This window comes from Oncorhynchus tshawytscha, linkage group LG02 (assembly GCF_018296145.1).
Source record: "Oncorhynchus tshawytscha isolate Ot180627B linkage group LG02, Otsh_v2.0, whole genome shotgun sequence".
In the NCBI taxonomy this organism is placed as follows: Eukaryota; Metazoa; Chordata; class Actinopteri; order Salmoniformes; family Salmonidae; genus Oncorhynchus; species Oncorhynchus tshawytscha.
The window spans coordinates 14,239,500-14,252,624 of record NC_056430.1 but is presented as its reverse complement, the minus strand read 5'-3'; the positions used below and the strand labels follow the sequence as shown (position 1 = coordinate 14,252,624).

The 13,125-nt window shown below is 43.3% G+C and overlaps 1 protein-coding gene across 4 annotated transcripts in view; it reads left to right on the top strand.

The window, feature by feature from the left end:
* The window catches only part of LOC112221184 (monocarboxylate transporter 1), a 32,174-nt gene that overhangs the window by 11,786 nt on the left and 7,263 nt on the right, over positions 1-13,125 (top strand). Inside the window, exons 1-2 of one of the 4 annotated variants that reach the window (XM_024383344.2) lie at positions 87-1,124; positions 5,075-5,348. The exons of 1 other annotated variant lie outside the window; for it this stretch is intronic. In XM_024383344.2, the coding sequence (XP_024239112.1) occupies positions 5,132-5,348 (217 nt within the window). In that variant the 5' untranslated portion in view covers positions 87-1,124; positions 5,075-5,131. Of the gene's footprint in view, positions 1-86; positions 1,125-3,442; positions 4,352-5,074; positions 5,349-13,125 lie in introns of those variants that run through there. 2 more of the 4 variants (XM_024383364.2, XM_024383358.2) reach the window with 2 other exon arrangements.

Below are 13,125 nucleotides of genomic sequence, written 5' to 3'. Positions count from 1 at the left end.
TCAGTCCTCCATAGATCTGTGAATTTGAGAGTGGTTACATTTCTCCAGCCCCATCCCTCAGCTTGTTACTGAAACAGGGATTATTGTTTCAAATATGGATTATCCCTTTAATGTAATTGAGCTGATAACCTGGCTGCTAGTTGTTGTGTGATTGGGGTGTAATCGGTGGAGCAGACAGTCACAATCACCCTCCACCATGTGGAATGCCCTTATTAGGTTTCTAATAAAGGGAGGGACACTTAACAAACAAACAAAACAAGGACTGTGTTGTTCAAAAGCCATCAGTGTTATGTCACTTGGTAGTCCCCTACAAGGAATGCATGTTTGATTTGCAATACAGTAGTGCTCTATGTTTGTTAACCTCCAGCAGCGCTCAGGGATGTTTCCTTTCCCAAGCCCTGACCATTGAGCACAGTGACAGCGGGGGGAGTTGAACTAAGGCCTCGCCTAAAGTTAACCTCTGAAGTGATCAGAACGATCTCTGCTAATGTTTCCCAGGAGACCAGAGGGGAACAACAAAAGCTGCTTAAGAGGAAGCCAGTTGTTTGATTGCTGTGACTACCAATATCCTGTAATCTATTGTCTATACAATTATGAAAGAAATCAATGGCCAACAGGCATGTTATCTCTTAGGCCCAGACATTAGTGTGTATCCTACTGTTTGAAGTTTCACATAGGGCCAATAGTGCAGTACATGTGAGCTGGAGACACAAGGCAAAAGGAGGTGGGGAAAACATTTTAGGGGCACGGCTCTAATCCTCAAACAGCCAATAAGAGGCAGACTGGACTGACCTCATCAGTTAGCACTCTAGTATCTTGGCCGGTCCAGTTGTTTGAACTGGCCACTGAATAAACCAAACTTTGTCAACTTCTTTTCCATTTTACAGACCAGCACTTATTCAGACTCCGAAGTGTTCATTTCCCCAGCACAGGGACACTGCTTGTAGTAGTGGAGGCAGAGGTTCTATTCTATGGGAGAATTTCAGACATCCTAGACTTAGACTTCTGTAGAGGTCTTTTGCTTCTTACACAGAGAAGCCCTGTTCTGAAGTGCCTCATTGAGAGGAGAGCTCCCCATCTCAGCCTGTAGAGCTCATCTGGAACTAGGAGGAGCTGCTGGCAAGGTAAGATGCGACCAACCCACACATCCATATGTACATGTGGTTACTCTGCATAAGCTCTGAGATGTCAATTTGCTCTTGGAGAAGCATTCTCATTCGCATGTAAAAAAAAAAAATAATAATAATTAAAAGATGTGTGAAAGGAGATGAGTATTTTCTTTAAAGTCTCTCACTGATATGTTTAATGTGACACATGTCAAGTCATTATGTGAGTGCATATTCTCTTTATTGTTCATGCCCTGAAAACAAAAATAGTATTCTCTTTATAGTTCATGCCCTGAAAAAAATAGTATTCTCTTAATTGTTCATGCCCTGAAAATAAAAAAATAGTATTCTCTTAATTGTTCATGCCCTGAAAAAAAATAGTATTCTCTTAATTGTTCAAGCCCTGAAAAGAAAAAAATAGTATTTTGTTTATTGTTCTGAAAAGCGTTGACAGAAGTGGTCATGATCATGGCGGCTCACCTTGGGATCATGATGGTATTGAGCAAAATGCTTGAGGCATGTCTGCAATGGAAATCAATGGGGATAGCCTACTACAAAACCACAATACCTGTACTATCACTCTCATTCCTACCAAGCCTTCAACCTGAATCCCACTGCTGCTATTGTAAGGCTTTAGAAGACAATACTGAAATAACCTAATATTAGTCTAACAACCCAGCTTCTGTCCTGTGCTGTGATCCCCATCCATTTATGTCAGTCACATATCCATTTAGAGGGCCATGTTAGCTTAGCAGCCAAAGTCCTGGGGATTCTGAACACGACGTTTGCTCGCCTATCTGAAGATGTCTGCGAGGGATTTAACCTTGAAGAAGTTAAGACATAGACCTTGTTGTGACACAGCCAATGTTCTACAGTGCCAAGAACGTGCCGCTGGGGCGTTTGAAGCAGCGTGTTCCGTCTCGAGTGGCACGGTCAGGCTGCCCACTTTGGCTGCTTATTATAGACCTTTAGCCAATGTGGGGTCCATTGTTCATCTTGACTCATATTTCATCCTTCATGCAGGCAGCTGTCTGCATATGATAAACCTAGAAACCAGGTTAAAGTGGAGTCTTTGACTCACAGATTACTGGCCACTTACTTTGCAAAGTTTACAGTATTCTTGAGTGGATGAAATGGCCCCCCTTATTTATTTCAATATTATTAACCTTGATGTGTTGATTAGTCATTAATACACATTACTGTATGTCCTGACTTTCTCCTCCATTCATAAATTAAAACAGACAATCACTACTCAGCCTTGTCCGTGTGGGACTCAACGACCTATGTAAGCTCATGCACAGAATGTACGCCGCGCATGTGCCCTGGCTTGTGCCCTGTGCCCTGGTTTGTACCCTAGATTGTACCCTGGCTTATGCTCTGTACCCTGGCTTGTACCCTGGATTGTACCCTGTGCCCTGGCAAATACATGTGCTGATTGAAAGACTGTTGAAAGACAAGTAAACAATACTATTTTCAGACAGACATATCTTTGAGCTGACCTTTGTTCCCAGGACAGGAGGTAAAGCCGATAGCTGTAAGAGGACACCCAGCACATTGTATTCTCAACACCCATTTAACTGAACAGCCCACTCCCATTAAGTGCACTTTGGATATGTGAAAACTCCTGTGCAATACAGTTTTCAAGTCCCAATTCAATAACATGTTATTTTATTCATGCTTATAACTGCATGATGTGGTTTAGTTCACTCTGTCACTACAGTCCCAAGCCATTATATTTCCTGTATCAGGAGTGGACTGAAACGTTCCATTTCCACAGCATCACAGCAGTATGCTAAGTTATTCTTCACATTCATCTGCATCTCACTTCTATGAAACTTCTCACAATATAGAAAGTTGACTTACCTGCTCTCATTTATCATAGCTGTTCCGGTGAGAAATTGATTTGCACCATGCCATGTTTGTACTGCGTACTGCATAGTTAAAAGAGCATGCTGAAGTACCCAGAAGTCAGATAATCAGATAATGTCTGAAATTTAAGTCGATAGGGAACACATTCTTCTTTTTCCTCTCTCTCTCTACAGAGTACATCCGCTAACAGGGGAAGATTGTAAACCAGCATAAGGATACACATTTGGTCGAATTAGTCTTTCATCTTTACCTGGAGTGTGAATTACTTTAAGAGATTTCAATGGCAGCCTTGCCTATATTTAGGTGAAATTTGAGGGGAATCTTGGGATACCCATATCCAACATGAATGGATCTGCAATATAAACTGGGTGGTTCGAGCCCTGAAGGCTGATTGGCTGACAGCCGTGATATATCAGACCGTATACCACGGGTATAACAAAACATTTATTTTTACTACTCTAATTACATTGGTAGCCAGTTTATAATAGCAATAAGGCACCTCGGGGTTAGCGGTATATGGTCAATATAGCACGGCTATGGGCTGTGTCCAGGCTCTCGGCGTTGCGTCGTGCTTAAGAACAGCCCTTAGCTGTGGTATATTCGCCATATACCACACCCCCTCAGGCCTTATTGCTTAAGTATAACACATAGGGACATCCTGAAAATGTTTTGTAAATCAACTGAGAAACACAGAGGCTGTCATACAGAAAGAAGCCTGCTGTATGTCATTGACTCATTATATTACCTTTGCATCAAAGCTCTGTCTGGAGGACTGTATTAGGAGGAAATAATGGGCTTTTGAAAAAGACACCCCACTTTCCTCCAGATCTTCCGTATTTAATCAATGCAATCACATCACCCCAGCTCAACTAGCTTAGCGTCACTATTTCTCAAATACTGGAAAGATACAGTACATGCCGAGGTTCCACTGTGCAATGCAACACACAAACTGCTAATCCTATGCTGTTTCCACTACCACAGAGGGCCATTACTTCCCTTAGATCAAGAGTCCTCTCCACAGAACATGCAGAAACTCTAAATCATTACCCTCTTTATGAGAGCATAGCCCCAAGCTTCCTAGGAAGCTGAATTCAACCTGTATTCATGGTTTGATAAATGTGCACTGTGGATGGGTTCCTCGGTGTAAACAATATAGTAAGCCATTTGACTCTGCAGATGGGCCTGTATTCACAAGCTCAGAAGTGAGGGGGGAGTATAGTGGAGGGCTGGATTTACAGTAAAAAGAAGCTCCAGAAATGCCTCCCACACAGTGAATATTGGGCTTTTTAGGATGAATCTTCTTGGCAAATCAAATTGATCCATTTACTTCTGAAACACTGAGGATGAAGTCATGGATTCGGCGTTTCATACCACTGGTAAGAAATAATCATGCAAATGTGCTAAAGGTGAAACTATTTAAGTCAACATTTATCTCATATGATCAAGCCATTGAAGTTAACAGGACATGTGCTTGCATTTCCGCTCTCTCTGATTGATATTTAGTTAGTGCTATAGCATTGCCTTTCAGGACATTACCATGACACACCTGTGATACGTACCAGAGGTAGCTATTCGGGGAGGAAATGGGTCCACCCTGTAAATAAACACAGGCTTATCTTGTGAAAGCAGCATGTGAAATCCTGCTGACATGAACCATACAGCATTGGCTCCAGTCATGCACAGTCCACATACAGTGTAGTATTCAAATCATTTTCCAAAGGAAATTACATGAATCTGAATAGATAAGATACATTTTGCTTCTCAAAGGAGGCAAAATGCACTGTGTCTGACCTTTAAAAAAAAAAATTTTTACCCTGTTTTCTCCCCAATTTCATGGTATCCAATTGGTAGTTACAGTCTTGTCTCATCGCTGCAACTCCCGTACGGGGGACACCTTTACAGTGAGGAAACACCCAGATTTAACTTTATGATTAAATGTTTCTTTTCACATCGTGAAAGATTGTTAACATAGTTCAATTACCACCCAAAAACTATATTTGCATAGTGCAGGATGAACAATACCATTTTCAAAAGATTCTCGGTTAACTGAATTCTAGCTTTGAAAGTTTCTGAAAACTTGATTCATCTTTCTCCAACAGGTGCCCATTGCTGTGTAGGTTCCTGCGTGCAGGATCTTGGTGAGCAGAACAGCAGCCATGCCGCCTGCCATGGGAGGACCCCAGGGATACACCCCTCCAGAGGGGGGCTGGGGCTGGGCAGTAGTGGTGGGAGCCTTCATCTCCATCGGCTTCTCCTATGCCTTTCCCAAGTCCATAACCGTCTTCTTCAAGGAGATTGAGGTCATTTTCGACTGCACCAGCAGCCAGGTGTCATGGATCTCCTCCATCATGCTGGCAGTGATGTATGCCGGAGGTGAGCTGGAGAATAGATTTGGGCTAGCCTGGTAATTACTAGACTGATATTTGTGTACCAAACATTCATGTAAGCTCGTAAGATATGGCGGCTAGCAAGGCTAGAATAGTGCACCCCTACCGGAAATGTACATAACAATAACATATTTTATTGTAACACCTATTCAATTGTAACACATTACAAATGTACTCAAACTGTCTTCGCTTTCAGAAACAACAAAGCCAGTATGGAGTGCATAAATACATTACCAATGTATTGGAAACAGGTTAACAAGTGATTTCACAATTTTGTGTGAAGTTTCTGGGAGGGAGAGTCAGAGTGATAAGATATTGTACCAGAAGTGACTTGTACGATGCTCAGTCAGAGTGATGAGATATTGTACCAGAAGTGACCTGTACGATACTCAGTCAATGATAAGATAGCGTACCAGTAGGGACCTGTACGATGTTCAGTTAGAGTGATGAGATATTGTACCAGAAGTGACCTGTACGATGCTCAGTCAGGGTGATGAGATATTGTACCAGAAGTGACCTGTACGATGCTCAGTCAGAGTGATGAGATATTGTAACAGAAGTGACCTTTACGATGCTCAGTTAGAGTGATGAGATATTGTACCAGAAGTGACCTGTACGATGCTCAGTCAGGGTGATGAGATATTGTACCAGAAGTGACCTGTACGATGCTCAGTTAGAGTGATGAGATATTGTACCAGAAGTGACCTGTACGATGCTCAGTCAGAGTTTTAATTATTATATATTTTTTTTCATTTTACCTTTATTTATCCAGGCAAGTCAGTTAAGAACACATTCTTATTTTCAATGACGGCCTGGGAACAGTGGGTTAACTGCCTGTTCAGGGGCAGAACGACAGATTTGCACCTTGTCAGCTCGGGGGTTTGAACTCGCAACCTTCCGTGATGAGATATTGTACCAGAAGTGACCTGTACGATGCTCAGTCAGAGTAAGTAGGGGATCATTGTGTAACAAATCAAATTACATTTTATTGGTCACATACACATGGTGATGTTAATGCGAGTGTAGCGAAATGCTTGTGCTTCTAGTTCCGACCATGCAGGAATATCTAACAAGTAATCTAACAATTTCACAACAACTACCTTATAGACACAAGTGTAAAGGAATGAATAAGAAATATGTACATATAAATATATGGATGAGCGATGGCCGAAAGGCATAGGCAAGATGCAGTAGATGGTATAAAGTACAGTATATACATATGAGATGAGTAATGTAGGGTATGTAAACATTATATAAAGTGGCATTGTTTAAAGTGACTAGTGATACATTTATTACATCCAGTTATTAATTATTAAAGTGGCTAGAGATTTGAGTAAGTATGTTGGCAGCAGCCACTTAACGTTAATTATCTTGACGCTACCCATCCCTGTCGCGGGATCCCTGCCGCGGGATCATTTTCATCAGCAAAAATCAGAAAAGCAATCAAATGAACTGTTTACCTTTGATGATCTTCGGATGTTTTCACTCACGAGACTCCCAGTTACACAACAAATGTTCCTTTTGTTCCATGAAGATTATTTTTATACCCAAAATACTGACGTTTGTTTGTCGCGTTATGTTCAGAAATCCACAGGAAAGAGTGGTCACGACAACGCAGACGGAAATTCCAAATAGTCTTCATAATGTCCACAGAAACATGTCAAACGTTTTTTATAATCATTCCTCAGGTAGTTTTTAAAATATATATTCGATAATATATCAACGGAGTGTGTAGGTTTTTCAATAACAGCGGGAGGAACAATGGCGGCTTTACTCTGTTGCGCAAAAACTCACTCTGAGAGCCCCCACCTATCCACTTACGCAATGTGATCTTTCACGCTCATTTTTCAAGATAAAAGCCAGCAACAATGTCTAAAGACTGTTGACGCCTTAGGGAAGCCAGAGAAAACGGAATCTGGTTGATATCCCTTTAAATGGGGGGCGGCAGGGTTAGAGCGTTAGAGCGTTGGACTAGTAACCGAAAGGTTGCAAGTTCGAATCCCCGAGCTGACAAGGTACAAATCTGTCGTTCTGCCCCTGAACAGGCAGTTAACCCACTGTTCCTAGGCCGTCATTGAAAATAAGAATTTGTTCTTAACTGACTTGCCTAGTAAAATAAAGGTAAAATTAAAAAATGGAGGATAGGCATGCATAGGAACAGAAGGGTTTCAAAATAAGAGGCACTTCCTGATTGGATTTTCCTCAGGGTTCTGCCTGCAATATCAGTTCTGTTATACTCACAGACAATATTTTGACAGTTTTGGAAACTTTAGAGTGTTTTCTATCTTAATCTGTCAATTATATGCATATTCTAGCTCTTGGTCCTGAGAAATAGGCCGTTTACTTTGGGAACGTTATTTTTCCAAACATAAAAATAGTGCCCCCTAGCTTCCAGAGGTTAACAGTCTGATGGCCTTGAGATAGAAGCTGTTTTTCATTCTCTCAGTCCACGCTTTCATCCACCTGTACTGACCTCACCTTCTGGATGATAGCATGGTGAACAGGCAGTGGCTCGGGAGGTTGTTGTCTTTGATGATCTTTTTGGCCTTCCTGTGACATCGGGTGATGTAGGTGTCCTGGAGGGCAGGTAGTTTGCCCCCGGTGATGCGTTGTGCAGACCTCACTACTCTCTGGAGAGCCTTACATTTGTGGGTGGAGCAGTTGCCTACCAGGCGGTGATACAGTCCGACAGGATGCTCTCGATTGTGCATCTGTAAAGGTTTGTGAGTGTTTCTGGTGACAAGCCAAATTTCTTCAGCCTCCTGAGGTTGAAGAGGCGCAGTTACCATGCTGTCTGTGTGGGTGGACCAATTCAGTTTGTCCATGATGTATACGCAGAGGAACTTAAAACTTTACACCTTCTCCACTACTGTCCCATCGATGTGGATAGAGGGGTGCTCCCTCTGCTGTTTCCTGAAGTCCACGATCATCTCCTATGTTTTGTCGACGTTGAGTGTGAGGTTGTTTCCTGACACAACACTCCGAGGGCCCTCACCTCCTCCCTGTAGGCCGTCTTGTCGTTGTTGGTAATCAAGCCTACCACTGTAGTATCGTCTGCAATCTTGATGATTGAGTTGGAGCCGTGCATGCCACGCAGTCATGGGTGAACAGGGAGTACAGGAAAGGGCTGAAAATGCAGGGTCAGCGGGGTGGAGATGTTGTTTCCTTCCCTCCCCACCTGGGAGCGGCCCGTCAGAAAGTCCAGGACGCAGTTGTACAGTCGAGACCCAGGGCGATAGTAGTTTAGCTCAGTTACCTTAGCTTTCTTGGGAACAGGAACAATGGTGGCCCTCTTGAACATGTGGGAACAGCAGACTGGGATAGGGATTGATTAAATATGTCCGTAAACACACCAGCCAGCTGGTCTGCGCATGCTCTGAGGACGCGGCTGGGAAGCTGTTTGGGCCAGCAGCCTTGTGAGGGTTAACACGTTTAAATGTTTTACTCACGTTGGCTGTGGTGAAGTAGAGCCCGCAGGTGCTGGTAGCGGGCTGTGTCAGTGGCACTGTATTGTCCACAAAGTGAGCAAAGAAGTGGTTTAGTTTGTCTGGGAGCAAGACATCGGTGTCCACGACGGGGCTGGTTGTCTTTTTGTAATCCGTGATTGACTGTAGACCCTGCCACATACGTCTCGTGTCTGAGCCGTTGAATTGCAACTCTACTTTGTCTCTATACTGACGCTTAGCTTGTTTGATTGCCTTGCGGAGGGAATAGCTACACTGTTTGCATTCGGTCATGTTTCCTGTCGCCTTGCCATGATTAAAAGCAGTGGTTTGTGCTTTCAGTTTTGTGTGAATCCTGCCATCAATCCACGGTTTCTGGTTGGGGAAGGTTTTAGTAGTCACCATGGGTACAACATCACTGAGGCACTTGCTAATAAACTCGCTCACAGAATACTTTGTATACATCATTGTTGTTGTCTGAGGCTATCCTCAGGGCATATGCTCCGGGTATGTGCTGACCAACTGGCAGGTGTCTTCACTGACATTATCAACATGTCCCTGATTGAGTCTGTAATACCAACATGTTTCAAGTAGACCACCATAGTCCCTGTGCCCAAGAACACAAAAGCAACCTGCCTAAATGACTACAGAACCATAGCACTCACGTCCGTAGCCATGAAGTGCTTTGAAAGGTTGGTAATGGCTCAAATCAACACCATTATCCCAGAAACCCTAGACCCACTCCAATTTGCATACTGCCCAAACAGATCCACAGATGATTAAGTCTCTATTGCACTCCACACTGCCCTTTCTCAGCTGGACAAAAGGAACACTTATGTGAGAATGCTATTCATTGACGACAGCTCAGAGTTCTACACCATAGTTCCCTCAAAGCTCATCACTAAGCTAAGGATTCTGGGACTAAACACCTCCCTCTGCAACTCGATCCTGGACTTCCTGACGTGCCGCCCCCAGGTGGTGAGGGTAGATAGCAACACATCTGCCATGCTGATCCTCAAGACTGGAGCTCCACAGGGATGTGTGCTCAGTCCCCACCTGTACTCCCTGTTCACCCACGACTGCATGGCCAGGCACAACTCCAACACCATCATTAAGTTTGCAGACGATACAACAGTGGTAGGCCTGATCACCGACAACGACGAGACAGTATATAGGGAGGAGGTCAGAGACCTGGCCGGGTGGTACCAGAATAACAACCTATCCCTCGACGTAATCAAGACTAAGGAGATGATTGTGGACTACAGGAAAAGGAGGACTGAGCACGCCCCCATTCTCATCGATGGGACTGTAGTGGAGCAGGTTGAGAGCTTCAAGTTCCTTGGTGTCCACATCAACAACAAACTAGATTGGTCCAAACACACCAAGACAGTCGTGAAGAGGACACGAAAAAGCCTATTCCTAATCAGGAAACTAAAAAGAATTGGCATGGGTCCTGAAATCCTCAAAAGGTTCTACAGCTGCAACATCGAGAGTCTCCTGACTGGTTGCATCACTGCCTGGTACGGCAATTGCTCGGCCTCAGACCCCAAGGCACTACAGGGGGTAGTGCGTACGGCCCAGTACATCACTGGGGCAAAGCTGCCTGCCATCCAGTACTTCTACACCAGGCGGTGTCAGAGGAAGGCCCTAAAAATTGTCAAAGACCCCAGCCACCCCAGTCATAGACTGTTCTCTCTTCTACCGCCTGGCAAGCGGTACCGGAGTGCCAAGTCTAGGACAAAAAGGCTTCTCAACAGTGTTTACCCCCAAACCATAAGACTCCTGAACAGGTAATCGAATGGCTACCTGGACTATCTGTATTGTGTCCCGCCACCCACCACCCGCCAACCCCTCTTTTACGCTACTGCTACTCTCTGTTCATCATATATGCATAGTCACTTTAACCATATCTACATGTACATACTACCTCAATCAGCCTGACTAACCGGTGTCTGTATGTAGCCTCACTACTTTTATTGCCTCGCTGCTGTATATAGCCTGTCTTGTTACTGTTGTTTTATTTCTTTACTTACCTATTGTTTACCTAACACCGTTTTTTGCACTATTGGTTAGAGCCTGTAAGTAAGCATTTCACTGTAAGGTCTACACCTGTTGTATTTGGAGCACGTGACAAATAAACTTTGATTTTGATTTTATTTACCCGGAACGTATCCCAGTCCGCGTGATCGAAACAATCTTGAAGCGTGGAATCCAATTGGTCGGACCAGCATTGAACAGGCCTGAGCACGGGCGTTTCCTGTTTTAGTTTCTGTCTATAGGCTGGGAGCAACAAAATGGAGTCGTGGTCAGATTTGCCGAAAGGAGGGCGAGGGAGGGCTTTGTATGCCTCACGAAAATTAGAGTAGAAATGATCCAGAATTTTGCCAGCCCGGGTCGCGCATTCAATATCCTGATAAAATTTAGGGAGCCTTGTTTCAAGATTAGCCTTGTTAAAATCCCCAGCTACAATAAATCCAGCCTCAGGATATGTGGTTTCCAGTTTACATAGAGTCCAATTAAGTTCGTTCAGGGCCGCCGAGGTGTCTGCTCTGGGGGGATATACACGGCTATGATAAAAGTCGAAGAGAATTCTCTTGTTAGATAATTTCGGTCGGCATTTGATTGTAAGGCATTCTAGGTCAGGTGAACAAAAGGACTTGAGTTCCTGTATGTTGTTATGATCACACCACCACTCGTTAATCATAAGGCATACACCCCCGCCCTTCTTATTACCAGAGAGATATTGGTTTAAAAAGTATTTGTTTTCTTTCAAATACTTTGAGTGTTTGATTGAGCCTATAGGTTTAGATCAAGGGACCATTCCATTGGTTCCATTGAGACCAGGCAAGCTAAATTATTAATAGAAAAGAAATACTACTTGAACCCAGACCTGGTACTTGCAGTGTGTAACAGCTGCCTAACAACACATGCGTTACATTGTAATTGTTACTGGTAACAGCTGTGCAACCACATCTTGGTAATCCCATGAAGTGAATTGTCATTGTCCTTTTTAAGTACCACTTAGACCTTATGGCTAAATAGTTAAGCATGTATCCCAAAACGTGTCCCACCATATCCTCCTACACTTACTGAGACAAGCTGATGTGTGAGACTTCGGAAACATCAACTTGGGTTCCTTTAAAAATTATATATTTGATGCAAAAATGAAGAATAATGATAGCTATGATGAAAAATTAGACAATGTCTACCATCATCCTTCTTTAAACAGACACTGTACAGCACCTTTTAACATGCCTGGATCTGGAGGCCTCTATTAGGCATCCGTATTCACAGTGTACCTTTCATTGAGAATGCGTACACTCTTTATTTTGCACAGTGGATCGTTCATGCACGTCCTATTCTTCAAGTACAAACAGCTCCTGTAGTTTCCCACCCATTGACTGTGTGGAGTAAGGTCACTTGGCACCAGATCAAGATGAAGTGTTTTGTCCAAAAGGAGACGGCGATGCCTGAATCAAACCACTGTCATTGAAATGATACAAATGGGTCTCTAGAATGCTTTTACTCTTCCATCCATTGAAGCATAGTTATTAACAGTGCAACAGTATCTGTCTCTACAGTCCGTGGATGGGGTTCCTCTCTTCCTCATTGTACTTGTTAATGCTCTGATCAGATGAATGTTGTCCCAGGTGTCTTCTGAGGCTGAGGAGATTAAATGATTTACATGAGAGTGGCAGGTGAGGCAGACTGTGTCAGCTGGTCTAGCTTCCTGTACTGACTGGGTTGAATCAAACGCTAGGTGTCAGACAGGTCTTCCCAGTGGAGCGTTGATACGCCTCTTTTCATCTGCATGACTTTCAACACGAACAGACAGAACAGTAATCAGAGGGACTCTTGTACTCAATACTCGTAGTCCCACAAGAAGAGGTCTGAGGCTGGATTTTTTTTAAAGCACTGTCAAATAGTGAACAGGTTTGTTTTCTCTCAAGAAGGTGGAGATAAACTGAATAAATATATCCCCGGGGTATGATGCTGTTTTAGAAAATGTCCTCTTTTTTGCATATTGATGTTGTCCTGTATACATTGTTATTAGCTGCCCACTTCTACAGCATTTTCAGTTAGCTTAGTAGTAGTGCCTATTTACAATAACATGTGGAAGAAAAACTACTGAAGGAATAATTACCAAAACACTGAAGTCTTGTAAGGATTAGTGCTGATATGTTCCAAGTGTAGTACCACATATTGTATACGGTACAGTAGGTCAAGCTTCAGCAATAGCAGCACTTTATGAAGAACTCTTTAATGATTTCTGAACCATTTGCCTATTTCAGTATAGAGGGGACCAGCACCATGTGTACA